General features: G+C 39.6%; 1 protein-coding gene across 43 annotated transcripts in view; it reads right to left on the reverse strand.

Moving 5' to 3' along the window:
- Positions 1-15,576, reverse strand: part of LOC137133411 (ankyrin-3-like) — a 114,077-nt gene that overhangs the window by 48,996 nt on the left and 49,505 nt on the right. For 33 of the 43 annotated variants that reach the window (XM_067517045.1, XM_067517317.1, XM_067517327.1 and 30 more), the window contains exons 2-15: positions 11,630-11,731; positions 11,418-11,516; positions 9,419-9,517; positions 8,841-8,939; positions 7,583-7,768; positions 7,053-7,076; positions 5,460-5,558; positions 4,203-4,301; positions 3,615-3,713; positions 2,872-3,069; positions 1,853-1,951; positions 1,494-1,592; positions 1,256-1,354; positions 956-1,153 (exon numbers count right to left, since the gene is read on the reverse strand). In XM_067517045.1, the coding sequence (XP_067373146.1) occupies positions 956-1,153; positions 1,256-1,354; positions 1,494-1,592; positions 1,853-1,951; positions 2,872-3,069; positions 3,615-3,713; positions 4,203-4,301; positions 5,460-5,558; positions 7,053-7,076; positions 7,583-7,768; positions 8,841-8,939; positions 9,419-9,517; positions 11,418-11,516; positions 11,630-11,731 (1,599 nt within the window). Of the gene's footprint in view, positions 1-955; positions 1,154-1,255; positions 1,355-1,493; positions 1,593-1,852; positions 1,952-2,871; positions 3,070-3,614; positions 3,714-4,202; positions 4,302-5,459; positions 5,559-7,052; positions 7,077-7,582; positions 7,769-8,840; positions 8,940-9,418; positions 9,518-11,417; positions 11,517-11,629; positions 11,732-11,875; positions 12,329-15,576 lie in introns of those variants that run through there. The other 10 variants (XM_067517020.1, XM_067517261.1, XM_067517280.1 and 7 more) reach the window with 2 other exon arrangements.

A 15,576-nucleotide genomic window follows, 5' to 3' on the forward strand; every position in this document is an offset into this window, starting at 1 on the left:
AGAGGACCAAGAACTGAGCCCTTAGGGATGCTGGTAGAGAGGCTGTGAGATTTAGAGACATGCCCCTGCCAGGATACTTTGAAGGTTTGTCCTGATAAATATGACCGAAACCAGGAGGATCTGGTGGTTCAAGGTGTCAAAGGCTCTTGATAGATCAGGTAGGATTAAGAAAGAAGACTGACCCGCAGCTTTTGCAGCCTGCAGCGATTTCACGACTGTCAGGAGTGCTGTTTCTGTGGAGTGACCACTCTTGAAACCAGACTAGTTGACATCAAGGAGATTGTTCTGAGATATACTGATATACTGTATTAATTAAATAAACACCACAGATGCATCAATGCATGATGCTAAACTCATATTTTTCTGCTTGCAGGTCTTACATCATTTCTTTGAACGGCCGACTCAGCTGATGTCCCAGAAGATGCTAAACTGCATGTGTGTATGTTTGAGAAAGATATAGAGAATTGAAGACAGAGAGGCATCAGGGGGATAGCCTTTCATTAATCAGTTTCCTCCTTCCTCCAAAGACAGCCCCCAATTCCATAAATCCTAATTAACAAAATTTTTTGACCTTCATCTTTGCATTTAGTAAGATATAAAACTACCAAAGAATAACACTGATTATCCATGGTGCACTGTATGGATGGAAATGAGGCTGAATGTAAACACTGTACTGTAAGACAGATCTGACTACACTACAGGAGACTATGACCATTAAAGCGGTGAGGATTGAATATTTCATAAGCAAACAACATTTGACAAATAAACTTTGCGAAATAAATTGAGCAATAGGATACTGGAAAGAGAGGCTGGTGCCCACTAGTGGTGATACGTGGTGCTAAACCAATTCGACATAGTCAGTACTGTGGTGCTTTTTTTCTCCAGATCTGTTTGCTTGTGTCTTTGTGTAAGTGATGTCATGTGAAAAAAGAGAAATATGCTCCATCAGACCGACCTTAGTTGAGGATTCAAGGGAGGCTTTGTTCTCCAGGAGCATAGCAGCAACATCTTGGTGTCCTTCACGAGCTGCCAGGTGAAGAGGGGTGTAGCCTGAGGTGGTGGCAGCATTGGCAGAGGCACCACAGTGCAACAGCTGTTTGACAATGTCGACTTTACCCAATCGACTGGAGATGTGCAGCGCTGTCTGGTCGTCCTGCAGAAAGAGGCAGAATTACTTTTATCTTTTGCTTCATTGTTTTTCCTCATTGCTTTTCTCCCCGATACAGTGATTGATAATGTGACTCTGTGTTATAACCTTGGACTTGGTGTCTACACTGGCTCCATTCTTGAGTAGGTATCGGACTACGTCTGCCTGGCCTGCTCTGGCTGCCATGTGGAGAGCTGTCTCACCTCGCTGGAAGACACATAAACAGCTATCAGTGGGACATTTTCAAAAATGAGGAAATTAATTGAATGTGGAAAGAAACATATACTTGACAAAATGTCTACTTCTAACATATACCTTAACATGCCATTATAAATGAACCACTCACTATGTTGGTGGTGTTGGGTGATGCTCCATGGTGTGTAAGGGCATGGACAATGTTCTCATGGCCCATGAAAGCTGCCACATGAATGGGCGTCAAACCAGACTGCAGAATACAGTTATGATCACCACCATATACATTAGAATAAATTTCAAACCTTTGCAAAGCTGTGAATTCACTTATTGAATCTGAACCCTCTGGCATCAAATACAAATTAAGAAAGTTCACAGTGTAATACAACGTAATATTTGCAATAGCTCAAAATAATTACAAGTCAATACAACTTTAATAACACACTTCTGGCTCCAAGTGCCAAAAACACGTAATAGAGTAGAACAGAAAATTTTGTTCAGCCTGTGTTGTACCTCAGTGGCAGCCTGAATAGATGCTCCATGTTTAAGCAACAGCTCCATCACTTTTACTCTGTTCTTCTTGCAGGCAATGTGAAGCGGAGTGAAACCATTCTGCACACAGACAGAAAAGATGAAACAAAGAAAAAAAATCTTTACTGAAATACAATAAGAAATGAATGCTACAATGCTCTGTTGGTTTTATTGGTTGCTCCATCTTAAGTCCACGTTTTTATAGTTAACTGACATTCAACCTGTATAAAGAAATGAAAGTAACTAAAAACTGACCAAAACTAAATATAAATGACCAATAAAAAAAGCTTTAGACTATAGAATAAAACACCTAATAGAAAGATAGAAAGACCTGATAGATTAAAATTGGAGTTGAAGTACAGTCAGAAGTCATTTTAACAGTAGTTTTTCCCATTAAAGCACTTACGCTGGTGAGGGCTTTCTAAGCATTTGTTGAGTGAAGACAGAGACCTTAACTAAAACTAACAAACCTAGATTAAAAAAACTGAAACTAAAATAAAAAAGTGAAAAAAGTGAAAAGAAAAAAGTAAATAAAATAGTTGAAACTACAACACTGATTCAGTCAAATGTACCTTTTTGCTTCGCTGTTCTTTTTCCACAATGCTCCCTTTCCTCTAGAGTCATCAGTGAGTTTTTTTTTTTTATACAGTAACTACAAATTCTCAAACTACAGCCTAGAGTATCAACTTGGTCCTTCAGTACCATCTGTGTACCTGATACAAGTTCGTCCATAATCAAAGCTACACAAAATCATAGTAAAATAGTATGAGTCATTCCACACATCTATTACTTCAATACATCATTAGTCTGGGTGTGGGACACAAATGAATAGATAAGACATGAACTAGACAAAACAACAGTAGTATCTTTTGGAGAACAATATGAACATATTGTGACCAGTTTAGTATCTGGCTTTAAATCAATGTTTGTTGAAGGCTTTTGTCCAATATGCCTTTGTCACCCTCCATTTTTCTCTACCCCATCCACCCCTTTAAAATTACCAGGGCCTTGGCATTTGGGTTGGCTTTCTTGTCCACGATGAGCTTTGCCACCTTGTAGTGTCCGCAGTGGGCAGCAACATGCAATGCCGTCAGGTAGTCGTTGGTGACGTCATCTACCGGCACGTCATGCTGGAGCAGGAGCTGGACACAGTTCAGGTGGTCCCCCTGAGTGGCCATGTGCAGTGGTGATAGGCCATTCTACAGTGGGCAGAGGAGTGGGATAGAAAGAGAGAGAGAGGAGCAGAGAGAGAGAGAGGGGGACAGAGAAAGACACATACGCAGACGGAGACATAGACAGGTGGACAAACAGACACAGTAAGTTAGGGTGTGGCCATGTGCTGCACAGAAAGACTGTAAAGGAAGTTGCTGAAAAGGTTACGGAAGCATTGTTATAACGAGGTCATTACAACAATGTCTATTTTGTTACAGTGGTCGTCCTGCGCGGTCAAACTGTAGGGTTATGCAGCGGAGACAGGCTGTTCTGGAGAGGTCGCACAGATGTTATGGAGACAATGCGACAACACTACAGCAACAACAGACCTGCTATGTGATTGGATAAAAGATTTCAAATGGTTCTGTGTGGTTAGAAAACCTGGTTTATATAACCAACTGTATTATACTGCTGTTAAGTAGTTTCAAATTAAAAGTGATCATGATGAAAAAAAAGGTGACAATGTTTGTGACATTTCCTCAGTTATTTTTAATAAAGCAGTGTCTCCTGACTTGATCATCCCAGTAGCTACCTTGGTCTTAGACAGGATTGGAGCACCTCGGTCGAGTAGGATTTCTACCACCTTCTCGTGTCCACTTCTCGCTCCACAGTGAAGAGGTGTCAGACCATCCTAAGAAAGAACAGACAGTGAAGATGTCAATAAGTACAAATAATGTGGTTTACATTATTGCTGCACATGGTCAGGCAGTTCAAAAATAAACAGACACGGTTTGTGAAATGTTTTATTTAATGACTTGTTCCATAATGGAAATGAAGCATTTGGTTCCACAGTTAGTACAAGCATGGAATGAAATACTGTAATTCCAACTCTATCAAAACAAACCACATCAAAACAGTCAAACACAGACACAGCTGCACATACTAAATACTTGGGTTTCACACTGCAAAATATGAATATTTTGAACAGGACACCTGCCATATACTGTATATACTGTATATAAAAAGCTTCCATTTTCACATGTGTGAGAAAACAGAAGGGTCTGCCTCAATTTTGTTCATGGCTCAATTCAAATAAACAAACAACAAAAAAAGGTCTGTCAGCCTCCAAAATATATTTTTATTCATATGCTGAATTTGTGTTTCAAGGTCACAGTCTTACCTTGGTCTTTGCATCGATTTTAGCCCCTCTGTCCAGCAGCAGCTTGACCATGGTGCTGTTGCCCCTTTTTCCAGCCACATGAAGCGGTGTAATGTCATTCTGGACAAAGACAAAATAATTGTTATGAATCAGAGTCAAATTTTATGTAATTGTTTACTTTTTACACAAAACTGAACATGATGCATGTTCATACAACATGCAACATTTAAACATCTATAATTTAATTTACTACTTATGTGTCATTATATAAAAATACTTTTTTATTAAATGACTGCTACTGGGTTAAGAACATTGAGCATCTATTAATGTGCACACACAATTAGATGCAAGTACTTTAAAATTAAAAGACATTTATTATGTATACAATCTGTATTAGCTGCTAACAGTTTATCATTTTTTAAATACAAAGCAACAAGTTCTGTACTCTTTAAATCCCCCTGTTTCCAAGCTCATTTTCAAAAAACCCACTATACTTAAATTACTTCCAGTTTTTCATATTGCTGAATATCTTTAACAACAAAACGTGAACACATTTATCTTTTAGCATCTCCAATAATACAGTGGGGAAGCTGTAAATAACTCATTACAGTTTGTGTGGGTGTTTTTGGCTATAATGTTTTTCTCTTGTAGTAGCTGCAGCTGCATGTGCCTACACCTTTCAAATCCACGTCTACCAATAATGATAGTCCTGCCCACATCTTACATTTTGTGTTTGCCTCTTCAACTTATCCACTAATCAAGGGTTCATAGTAAATGCAAACTGTAGGATGAGTTAGCAATTAGATGTATTCTGTTTGCAATTAGCCTAAAAATGAAAGAGCACAGTGAATTTTCATCTTGTTTAATGAAAGATATTTTGGCATATCAGTAAAGCAAAGAAACCCATGTAAAAAAATACAATTACTATTGGCTTAATTCCATTTAGGTGCTTCCATTTCAGGGTCCTGGTACTACACACATTGGCTCATTCTGTCAACCTATCAAGTCCTTGTTGTGACTTACTGTGGTACTTGAATTAACTGGAGACATTGTTTTGTGTAAGTAAGATCAGTACTAAGGAAAGTGTCTGATGCGAAACAGGTTAGACCACTAGGAGTTGAAAGAATGCTTTATAATAGGACAAAGAAATGACTGTTTCACAGCTGTGTTGGACAACTCTCTCGGCATATGCAACATTGTACTGTAAACACCTTAACCTGTTTTCTTTGAATGTTGCTAATATCTCCTCACAAACAGCAGAGGGCAGAATACACTCACCCGAGCCATGAAGTCGACAGCAGCCCCTCGATTCAGCAAAAGCGTGGCCACATTAATGTTGCCATAGTGAGCTGCGATGTGGAGAGGGGTGAAACCACTCTGAAGATTGAAGACACACATGCACAAGAGAGACAAGTACATACATCATCTTATTAACATTGAAACAAAAAAAGCACATACATTACAATTGAGTAGAGACCTCAAGCTTTAAATGTGTCTACACAGCCTACGTGTCATTTACAATAACACAGTCCAGTAGACATAGACAGCTATGCACTGTTACACCTGACATCTGACTGCCCCTTTTGAACAGGCATCAAACAAGGGGTCAGATGCAGTAAAGAAGCATAGAGGCTCATTATTATGACTCATTATTACAATAACAAAGTACACTTACATTATCTAAGTCTATATTATTTATAGGTAACTACTGCTAATCTATGTGCAAAATTGCATTTAAAATAAACCTAATGTCCATTTAGTAAGATTGGAAATTAGTCATTTCCTGTCAAAACAACCTGGCTTAGGAAGAACCAGTTGTCAAAACAACAAAAGTACACTGGAAACAATTTATCCAATGACTGAATCTGATATTAAGCTATCTAATCCATGGAATCCCAAGCATTAACGAGTGGGAAGCAGCTGTCTCCGAGAACTGTATCCACTCTGCTATTATCTGTTGTCCCAAACCAAAACTATACTATAACTGAAAACTAGTTTAACAGATATTTTGTAACTTTACAATAAATAGAAATACAAGGGAAACACAAAAAAATCTGCGTTTTTTTATGTCCATCAGATTATTGTAATTTCTTAACCACAATACACAGGCCTCAGATCAAGACAGCCATTTTGGATGAATCATCCTAGATAACAGGCCAGAAACAATGCTAACCAAAACAGGCACACACAGAAGTTGGCCACCTGACATTGGTGTCACGAAGGGCACCTTGTTACCATAGATGCAGTGTCGACATAGCTTCTTGCTTTGGTCCCATGCAAAATGCTTTAGGGGCAAGGTATGAGGATTAGAAAGACTAAAAATCCATACAGGGTAAACTAGTAAACAAATTATACAAACTGTATGTTATGAAGGCTGGGTTCCTTTACAGGTTAAGGGGCAAGTGTTTGCCATGCAGGTTATTGACAAACCCCTGCTTTCAATGAATGATAACCACTTTTCATGCTAACACTGGTTATCATGTTGAGCAGTTTCATGGAAGAACTGTGTCAGGTCACATCAGGACAACATTTTGTCAACAAACACGAAGAATTTGCCAAAAATAAGAGCCACAGCTTCAACTTTGGACACCATGAAACCATTAGAATCAAGGAAAACCTTGATACCCAAAGCCTCCAGCCTCAGAATTTGTTTGATCAGTATTTGGGGAACATGCGCTACTCTGACTTTCTCTGTGGCTAGAGATATCCACTGCATGAGTGAAGCAATGAAGAGGCAGATGAGATTGGCTTAAAATGGAAAAAGTGACAAGGGCTGCAGAAACACTACTGTATCAAGTCAGGGCCACTAAAGATTGTTTTTTAAATGAGCTGCGATGGAGGGACTAAGTAATGTACAGAGTAGAGGTGTACCTCTGTTGTTCTATTCACCATCATCTACAGAGTCAGCCAAGAGAGGAGAGAATGAGCAGTTAGTGAGCAAAAAACAGAACGGGGCCCCACTGTCAAGTAGTGGAGCAGCAGAGAGAGGGGGAAGGAGCTCAGTACACATTCACTTAGTTTAAAAAGTTCTGGAAATAAAATTACTGTCACTACTTAAGATTTAGGAAGATTAATTTTGAAAATCTATGCATTTTCATATACAATACCAAAAGTTTGGTACTAAGTAGTTATTGTCCTGTTCAATAATGCTATTAAATATATACAAACCTGGCTAAAAACAAAAAAAAGTATTTCAGTTCCTTTCCACTTTCTGCCGAAAAGACCATTTAAAATAAATTTTACCAAGACAAGTGAGTAAAACGCAGCAAGAAACAATAAAACTCTAAGAAAACCAAAGGCATCAATAATCAAAGAAATGTTTAAACAGTGAAAGAATCAAACAGATAAAGCAACCAACTGAAGACCTACCATAGACAGGCTTCAACTTCGCTTTCACTCACCTTGGACTCGACATCCGCGTTGTGGTCGTTCTGCAGGAGCAGGGCCGCGGCCTTGGTGTCATCCTTGCGAGCGGCGATGTGCAGGGCAGGCAGGCGTACCTTTCCCTTTGTATCGTTTTCCAAAAGCAAGGAGACCACCTGGTCATGGCCCTGCTGAAGGGCCACTGCCAGAGGGGTGAAGCCATCCTGCATGAGGAGACACAGGAGTTACCAACGCTGGATAGGAACTGAAGTTCATAACTGGTGATTGATGGTAGGTGTGAACTGACGTATTATATGAGTAGGTTAAGAGTAGGTTATGGAGACACTGTTCCTTAAAAAATACGTTTGGCTAAATTATTATTTTTGGATTTTAGTTGTTTAAACCCTTGTTTTAGATATCCATCACCATCTCTATGCGGGACAACAACATACAGCAAGTTAAATAATGATAACAGGATATGGTGGAAAAAGTTCCTTTTTTTTCCAACCTGCATTACCCTTACTATGCTTTATCAAGCTGAAAACACCCTGTGTACATGTGTGTTTACTCAGGTGTAAATGCAAACATATTCTATTTGATATTGCAAGTGCAGATGTTGGCGTGTCCCAAAGGGCATTCCCTCTACTATGTAGCCTATTGATGTAAATCAGTCAAATTCAGATCACCTATTTATCTCATGTGCGCATGCTTTTGCTCGTTTATATATACATGTGGTGAATGGAAATCATGTTTGCGTGTGTGAATTCCATAGGCGGAGCAATGTAAATCCGAGCAGTAATGGCAACAGTAGCTGGTGAGGAGAGGCAGCGAGCGGAGCGAATCTCATCTGTGACCCACTCAAGGTCGCTCTGCCTCCACCACCACAATACCAATCAATGAAGCTCGTCATAGTCCCTCACAAAGAGATGGGAAGAGAGGAGGAAGGAGGAGGAGGACAAGGGGTGGAGGAGGTGCAGGTTGAGGAGGATGGAGGAAAAACAGTGAGGTGGACAGAGTGATTATGTGAGTCAGAAAGGATGAGAAAGAGAGGCAAAGGACAGAGAGGTTAAGAAACAGATACAGGGGGATGCAGCATGAGTGGGGATGATAAAAGGAGGAAGGGAACAGAGGAGGAGAGGAGATGCAGGTGGTTAGTATAACATATGTAAAGACAAAACATGACTGAGACAGAGAAAATGCAAGGTACATCTTTAGAGATGATGCCATAGGCCACTAATCATACCTATGTACGTAAGCACACACACTAAACACCAAAGGCTGACACAGGTATAGTACCTCTGTTGCCATACTCTGGCTGGCATTGTTCTCCAGAAGGAACCGCACCACCTCCAGGTGATTCTCCTGGGCTGCCATGTACAGAGGAGTGAAGCCATTCTGCCAATAGATTGGTCCAAAACATGTTAAAATAGGCTACGAGTGGTTGCATTTAAACTTTACATGATTACATTTCTACATTTATCAAATCATACCAGTGTAATGGAGAACTGCGAGTGGCATAGATATGCAGTCAAAACAAGACGTTTTGCTGTTGTTTGACAAGACCAAAGACTGCGCAGCCCTTTCCTCTCACCTTGATCTGTTTGAGTTACATGGAAAGTGCAAGGACAGCAGTTTCCTTGAGAGACAGAGGCCTAGTTGGAGTGATGCCAGCTGAGATTGTTACACTGAGTGATTCTCTCAATGTCATAGACATCATGATACAGTATCATCCAAATAAATATGCCAACAAAATGTCACAGCAATGTGTAATTACTTTCAAGATGTTTCAGGTCATTAACAATAGGACCGTCCTATCATTTTGACGTTGTGCACATGTGCTTTGAGTGATAGCGTCCATGGTGAGTATACCACACCTGAGATTGTGCGTTGACATTGGCTCCATTTGTGACCAGCTCTTTGACGACTTCCGTTTGACCAGCCAGCGAGGCTATGTGGAGAGCAGTGTTTCCTTTCTACATTACAGGGAACAACCACAGAAATGTGTGTTAAGCTCCCGACCACCTGTGCAAATGTACTGCTTGTGCATGTGAATGTTAGTTCCTACAGTCTGTATATATCTGTATCCATGTTCCCCAGTAAATCCCCGTCACACCAACCACACTTTTGTGCCGCGGCTGTTTCAGCTCTGGCCATGCTTGCACTCCCAGCAATGTGTCACTTCCGATGCCCAACGACGCACACACATATATGATCTCTCCCGGTGCTTTGGCCATAAATAAAGCTACGTGAGGCCTTATAGGAACCTGTGCAAGTCTTTGTGAAGGCAGAGTCGACCCCTAGTCTGTCTCTCAGCCACGTGATACTGGGTTCCGGGTTATTTTTGGCCTGTGCTTTTACACAATAAATTATAATCTGTCACATGTGCTGTATTCTGTTGCAGGAAAATCAAATATATCTGCATCTGCTGAAGCACAAGAAGGGTTAACAATAAGATGATGGTATATAACAAGCTACAGAAACAAGTTTGAGTGTTTTACTGAGCTAAAGGCTTTTGATAAAGACAAAACTGTGTGTCTATTTGTAGTTACAAGATATGCTTTATGGTAGATCGCTGTATATTTGTTTGCAAACATGGATAAATGGATAGATACTTGATTCCTAGGGAAATTTAAGTTGGTACTCAAAACCAATATTTTGTAATATCTTTTCATTTTAAGACATTTTAGTAGATTGCTTTTATCCAAAGCAATAACACACACACATCCAAATGCATTAGTTCTGAAATATATACTAGGTTTGTGAAACTTAACAGCTACAGATTTTGTTAAGAGCATTGCTGATTCTATAAAATTATAATATTTATAAAAGTATAATAATTATTTTTTGCACCACAACTGTAGTAACTTCACCACCAAAAACAAAAACAAATGACATTTCCTTTAAATATATGTGACAAATGTTGTCACATATGCTCCCTTTAACTAGTTACCCAGAAATTACAGCTAAGTCATCATTTCTCTGACAACACTATAATCTTCAAAAGGGCAGCATTAATTATTAAGCTACTAAGGGGCTAATGAACCCTGAACAAGACCCCTTGTTTAATTCTCCCACAACAAGGGCAGCCCAACATTAAAGGGGTGTGTACACAATTAGCTTCAGCATTAAACACACACAACCTAAATGAAACACTCTGTGCTACCTAATCTCGCATTACTAGATAGCACTGCCTCCTTTTTGTTTCCCTATCCATAAACCATAAATTGAAACCAGGGTGAAGGCAGTGGATTTCCAAGATCCCAAATTAATCCCTTAGCATCCTCAGGGTCACAACATAAAGAGGCTTTAATTGGGAAGATTTTCTCCCTGATCTTGAATATTTCATTGTGTCCTGTGTTTATGTCAGCACTAGGCGTGTGGCCTGTGGCAGAAAGGCTGCATGAGACGACTAAAGGGAGGTGAAAGCCTTCTGGGTGAAGATCTGAATAACGTGTACGAAGACTCTCCTTCTCAACTCTTTTAATTTCAGATTAAAGATGCTTCAGCTGAAAGCGCCTCTCACTTGATGCACCACAATATACAGATAAAAATATAACACTACTACTGTAGCTGCTGCATCTGTCCACTTTGTTGCTTATTACACACGTTGCCACACTATCAACATTTTCCTGAAGCTCTTCTTTTCATTCTGGCAAATATATATTTATACATTCTTGCTCATTTCTCTTACAGCATACCCACAGGGATCATTAAATATTGATCCAATACTAAACCCTAAGGAAGTCTGCACACTGGCAGCCCTAGTATAATAAATGCCTTCAATAACTGCATTCTATAGTGCAGAAATATCTTGGGATGGTCCAAATATGGTTCTCCTCAACATCAGCTGACTTGCATAAGTGACGGCCTTACCTTGGTGGCTGCATCCACAGTGGCTCCGAGCTTCAGCAGCTCAGCAACAACCTCTACATGCCCCTCCTTTGAGGCTAAATGAAGAGCATTCAGACCATTCTAAAAAAGAAATATACATATACATAGTGCATGTCATAGCAGTTTGGTGTGTTTACATTAATGTGTGTAGAAAGAATAAGTTAATAACACAAACAGCTACTCATAAAACTTACCTGATTGCAAATATTAATCTCAACCCCAGACTTGAGGTAGTCAAGGACTTTTTCAAGGTTCCCTGCTCGGGCAGCTCGCAAGTAACTGGCATTACTGTCAGACTGGAGAGAAGAACATGAAGAGAGAGAAAGAATGGGAGATGAGAGAGAGAGGGAACAAGAGAAGAGGTGATTATGTCAAGTCAGACATACAATTAGGCACACAGGACTACTAAAGCACATACAAATGTCAAAAAGTTACTCTACCAGGTAGAAATCGGTCATATTTCCTCAGATATCCAAAAAACATTTTAAGCAGGAAAAAACAAAGCCAGTATCCATGAATACATTAGGTCCATATTCACAATAAAATCAGTCGGTAAGTCCATTATTGATTTAAATCAAGACAACGTGAAGTTGCAAACATCTCAAACAGTAAATCCACGACAAAGCCAACAGAGCCTCAGCATATTGCCCCAACAATTCACGTCATCCTCCCTCAGCTACTGAATCCCAGCAGACTGTTGTTTCAGCTTTGTTAAATCCAAAAGTCTCCTATTCCCAAAGGTAGGAAGTTCATTAACCGGGTGGTCCCTACAGCTGCCACGGAGACCTCCTCTCTTCCAGAGAAATATCTTCCAAATCCAGCAGTTAAGCAGCTGTGAGTCTAACTCTCTGTATTATGAGAAGCAGAACACCTTCTATTCTGCTTGGCTGTCCTTTATTTCCCTACAGAAATAGGCTTTGCACACCAAAATAAAATGATGAGGCAAGCATGTTTTTGCCCCTATAACAAATGTGGTGTCCATGTGTATGGGCGTGTGTGTATGACTAAGACAAAGGGAGGGGGAGAAATTGAGAGAAGGATGAGAATAGACAAAGAAGAAGCGAAAGAGAAAGCCAAAGGGACAAGAGTGGGAGATTCTGTTTCTTTTCTGTATTTATGTTAGCTCGTGAGACATTGGGTTTGACATAAAATGACACGCAGCAAACTCTGCACATTTGTCTCCTTTCTTTGCAGCAGTCATGCAGAGGATTTTGTAGCACTCAGCACTGCCGCCGCTGAGAGCAGGAAGCATAGAAGCTGTTAAATGCTGGACCATAATAGAGGCTCAAAAACAAATTCCCTTAAATTATCAAATGCCCAGACCTGCTAAATTTAGCCTTGCATCCAGAGACACTCAGGATAAACTCAGCAGGGCCACACGGTACGAGCAGTTATCCAACATTGTACTCTCTGCTCCCCCCTCCATCCACCATGCTTTCCCAGAAATAACTCTGACAAACATAAAGGGATTTGACCTGAAGTTAAAATGTGAGTGAACAAGACATCCAGCTTCAGATTGTTCCACTGATATACTAAATAAAACTACGAGAACAAAATATTTGTCTGTGTGCCCATGTATGCACAGACAAACAAAACAGTGGCAGATGAAGTGGTGTTAAATAGAAATGGAGCCATTTCCTGATTACAAGAGGCCATAAAGCTGAAACTCTTATCTCTGCAGCCAATCACCCCATATCTATAAATGTTTTTTCCTTTTTCCACAGCCTCCAGAGGACAGTTGGCACTGAACTACTAATGATATTTCTGTTTTTGTGGATTTGAGAAAAGTCATAATACAACACACTGTCAGACAGCGTGACAACCAAGATTAAGCATTGGTTAAATTACTAAATTACTAAAGCTGTATAGCTTACTGTTAATATACTGTACGCATGTTGAGAAGTAGTGTTATCAAACTGTAGTTTCTAATATGTATAGTGTGGGTTCATAATTTAAGAACATTTCATCCGACTGGAGCTGCTTTCAACAACTAAAAAAGAGTCTCTGCTAGCAGCTGTAAAAAACGCACTGCTGCAGAGTGTGCATTTAGGCCATAGACAGTGAAAACTAAAACATCTGATGCAGTGGCTGACTACAAAAAGTTTAAACAGATAGGCAACTAGAATTTTGGCAAACACTGTGTGAACAGATTAACATCCTCTGCTGCTGAACTCCTTTGTTACTGCACTGGAATGTGTTTATATCTCTATCTTTCTGGATGTCAACTAATTGTAACAGCGATGAAAAAGAAAATAATATGATACAGTGAGAGATGTTGGAATTTAAAAACACACCATTACATCTCAATAGCTGGTACAGTATAACCCACAAATTCAGTTTTCTCAAAGAAACCCTCTTGCTCCTATTTAAGCTAAACCTAATCAGCAGGTACTGTACTCTTTAGCACTGTCACTTGAGTAAACTTTGTACTTTTTCTATGATATTTTCTCTGTTTGCTACATTGTGATTATGTATCAAATCGTATCAACATTTTTCATAGTGGCTACCATTTACAAAGTGCCTTCCAAGAATGAAAACAATGTATTTTTTGTGTGAATTCACACACATACACACAGGCATAGATCTAACTCATTTATGTCCCTTTTATGTTTTATATGTACACATCATTATTTCTTTCTTTCGTATTTTAACTTCTCTGGAGCAACAATATACAAGTAAATGTACTTATATTTGTGCAGCCCTTCTGCAACCAGCAGAACCACCTCCAAGGTTAACATGATCTTAATATAGAAAATCAAAACCAGCCCCAGCATCATCATCAGTTTTTGAGGTGTCTCAACAATAGAATATATGTGCAGCATATGTGTGTCTGTGTGGACATCTGCATGCTGGTACACATCCCACCGGTTTTCCTGTACCTTACACAACGATGTGTTCTTAAGGTGTGTTACTGTTTATATGTGTCTGTGTGAACTATGACTGTCACGCTCTGTTGCTTGTCACCAAACGCTTAATAGTTCAGAAAACAATGCTGTGGACAGAGAGCATGCATGACTACTAATAAATGTTTGACAACTTCAAATATTATGTAAGTCAAACAAGAGAGCATGTGGGGAGCATATAACACATGGATAAAATAGTAATGAGCATGTCAGGAAGCATTTACATTTTTACTATTCTACATTAATCTTATAAACGCAGCCTCTTTGCTTTTTTTTGTGTATCTGCCCAAGCTTATGTGTCAACAGATTAAGTAGTCTTCATCCATAAGTTGCTGTTTATTGCTATCTTATCCCTTAATGCCTGCTGAGTAAACCAGTGTCCAACATACCATTCTCATCCCATCTACATTGAACAAATCAGATGTTCAAAGAAAATTGGGTCATGAAAGACTAGGTTAAGTTTAAAGGAAGGCATTAATTTCATGTTGGGCAGAAGAAAGAGGATGGGAAGAAGACAGAAATCGGACATATTAGTGATAACTACAATAAAAGCAGTAAATTATACATCATTCCTATTTACAGTCTTATAAAGTAAAGGAAGCAGAAGTCTTTAGGATCAGCCTGTGCACGAGGTGTGTAGGTGTCCTTGAGCTGAGACACTCAGCCCCCCACCCCCTCTTTGGCACTTCTCAACACAATGACAGTCTACATGGAAAGAGGATATTAACTTGGATAAAGACAGATATCCACAGGCCCCCAGATGCTGATATCAGTTTGCCTCTCTGCTCCGAGCATGTAACAAAACAGGAACCCACATACCTTTTTTGCACTGCAGCCATGTTTAGTCGAACTGTTATATAAAAACAAAAATGAGTGAATACACTTTTCTGTAATTTTGCCTAAAAGACATGCAGCATGGTTGTATGTAAACACAGACACCCAGGGCTTGTTGATGTCATTGCTCTAGGCTCTGGGCAAACTTAAAGAGCTTAGAAGAGGAGATCCAGACCAGCAGCGTCTGTATTGTTTCACTTGATCCCCGTTCTCCTGACAGCACAAAACACTCACAGCTCCACAGCTCTATGAGCACAAAGCCTGGCATCCAGTGGCAGATAAAAATACCCAGAAGAGCCAAAGAACCTCATCCAGCTATCAGCCACATCTGAATCTAAAATATAACAAATCTCGCTTAGTCCCCTGTAATATCTTGATTTGTCATTTTAATTCTGATTTAAAAT

Source organism: Channa argus, chromosome 1, assembly GCF_033026475.1.
Source record: "Channa argus isolate prfri chromosome 1, Channa argus male v1.0, whole genome shotgun sequence".
Classification (NCBI taxonomy): domain Eukaryota; kingdom Metazoa; phylum Chordata; class Actinopteri; order Anabantiformes; family Channidae; genus Channa; species Channa argus.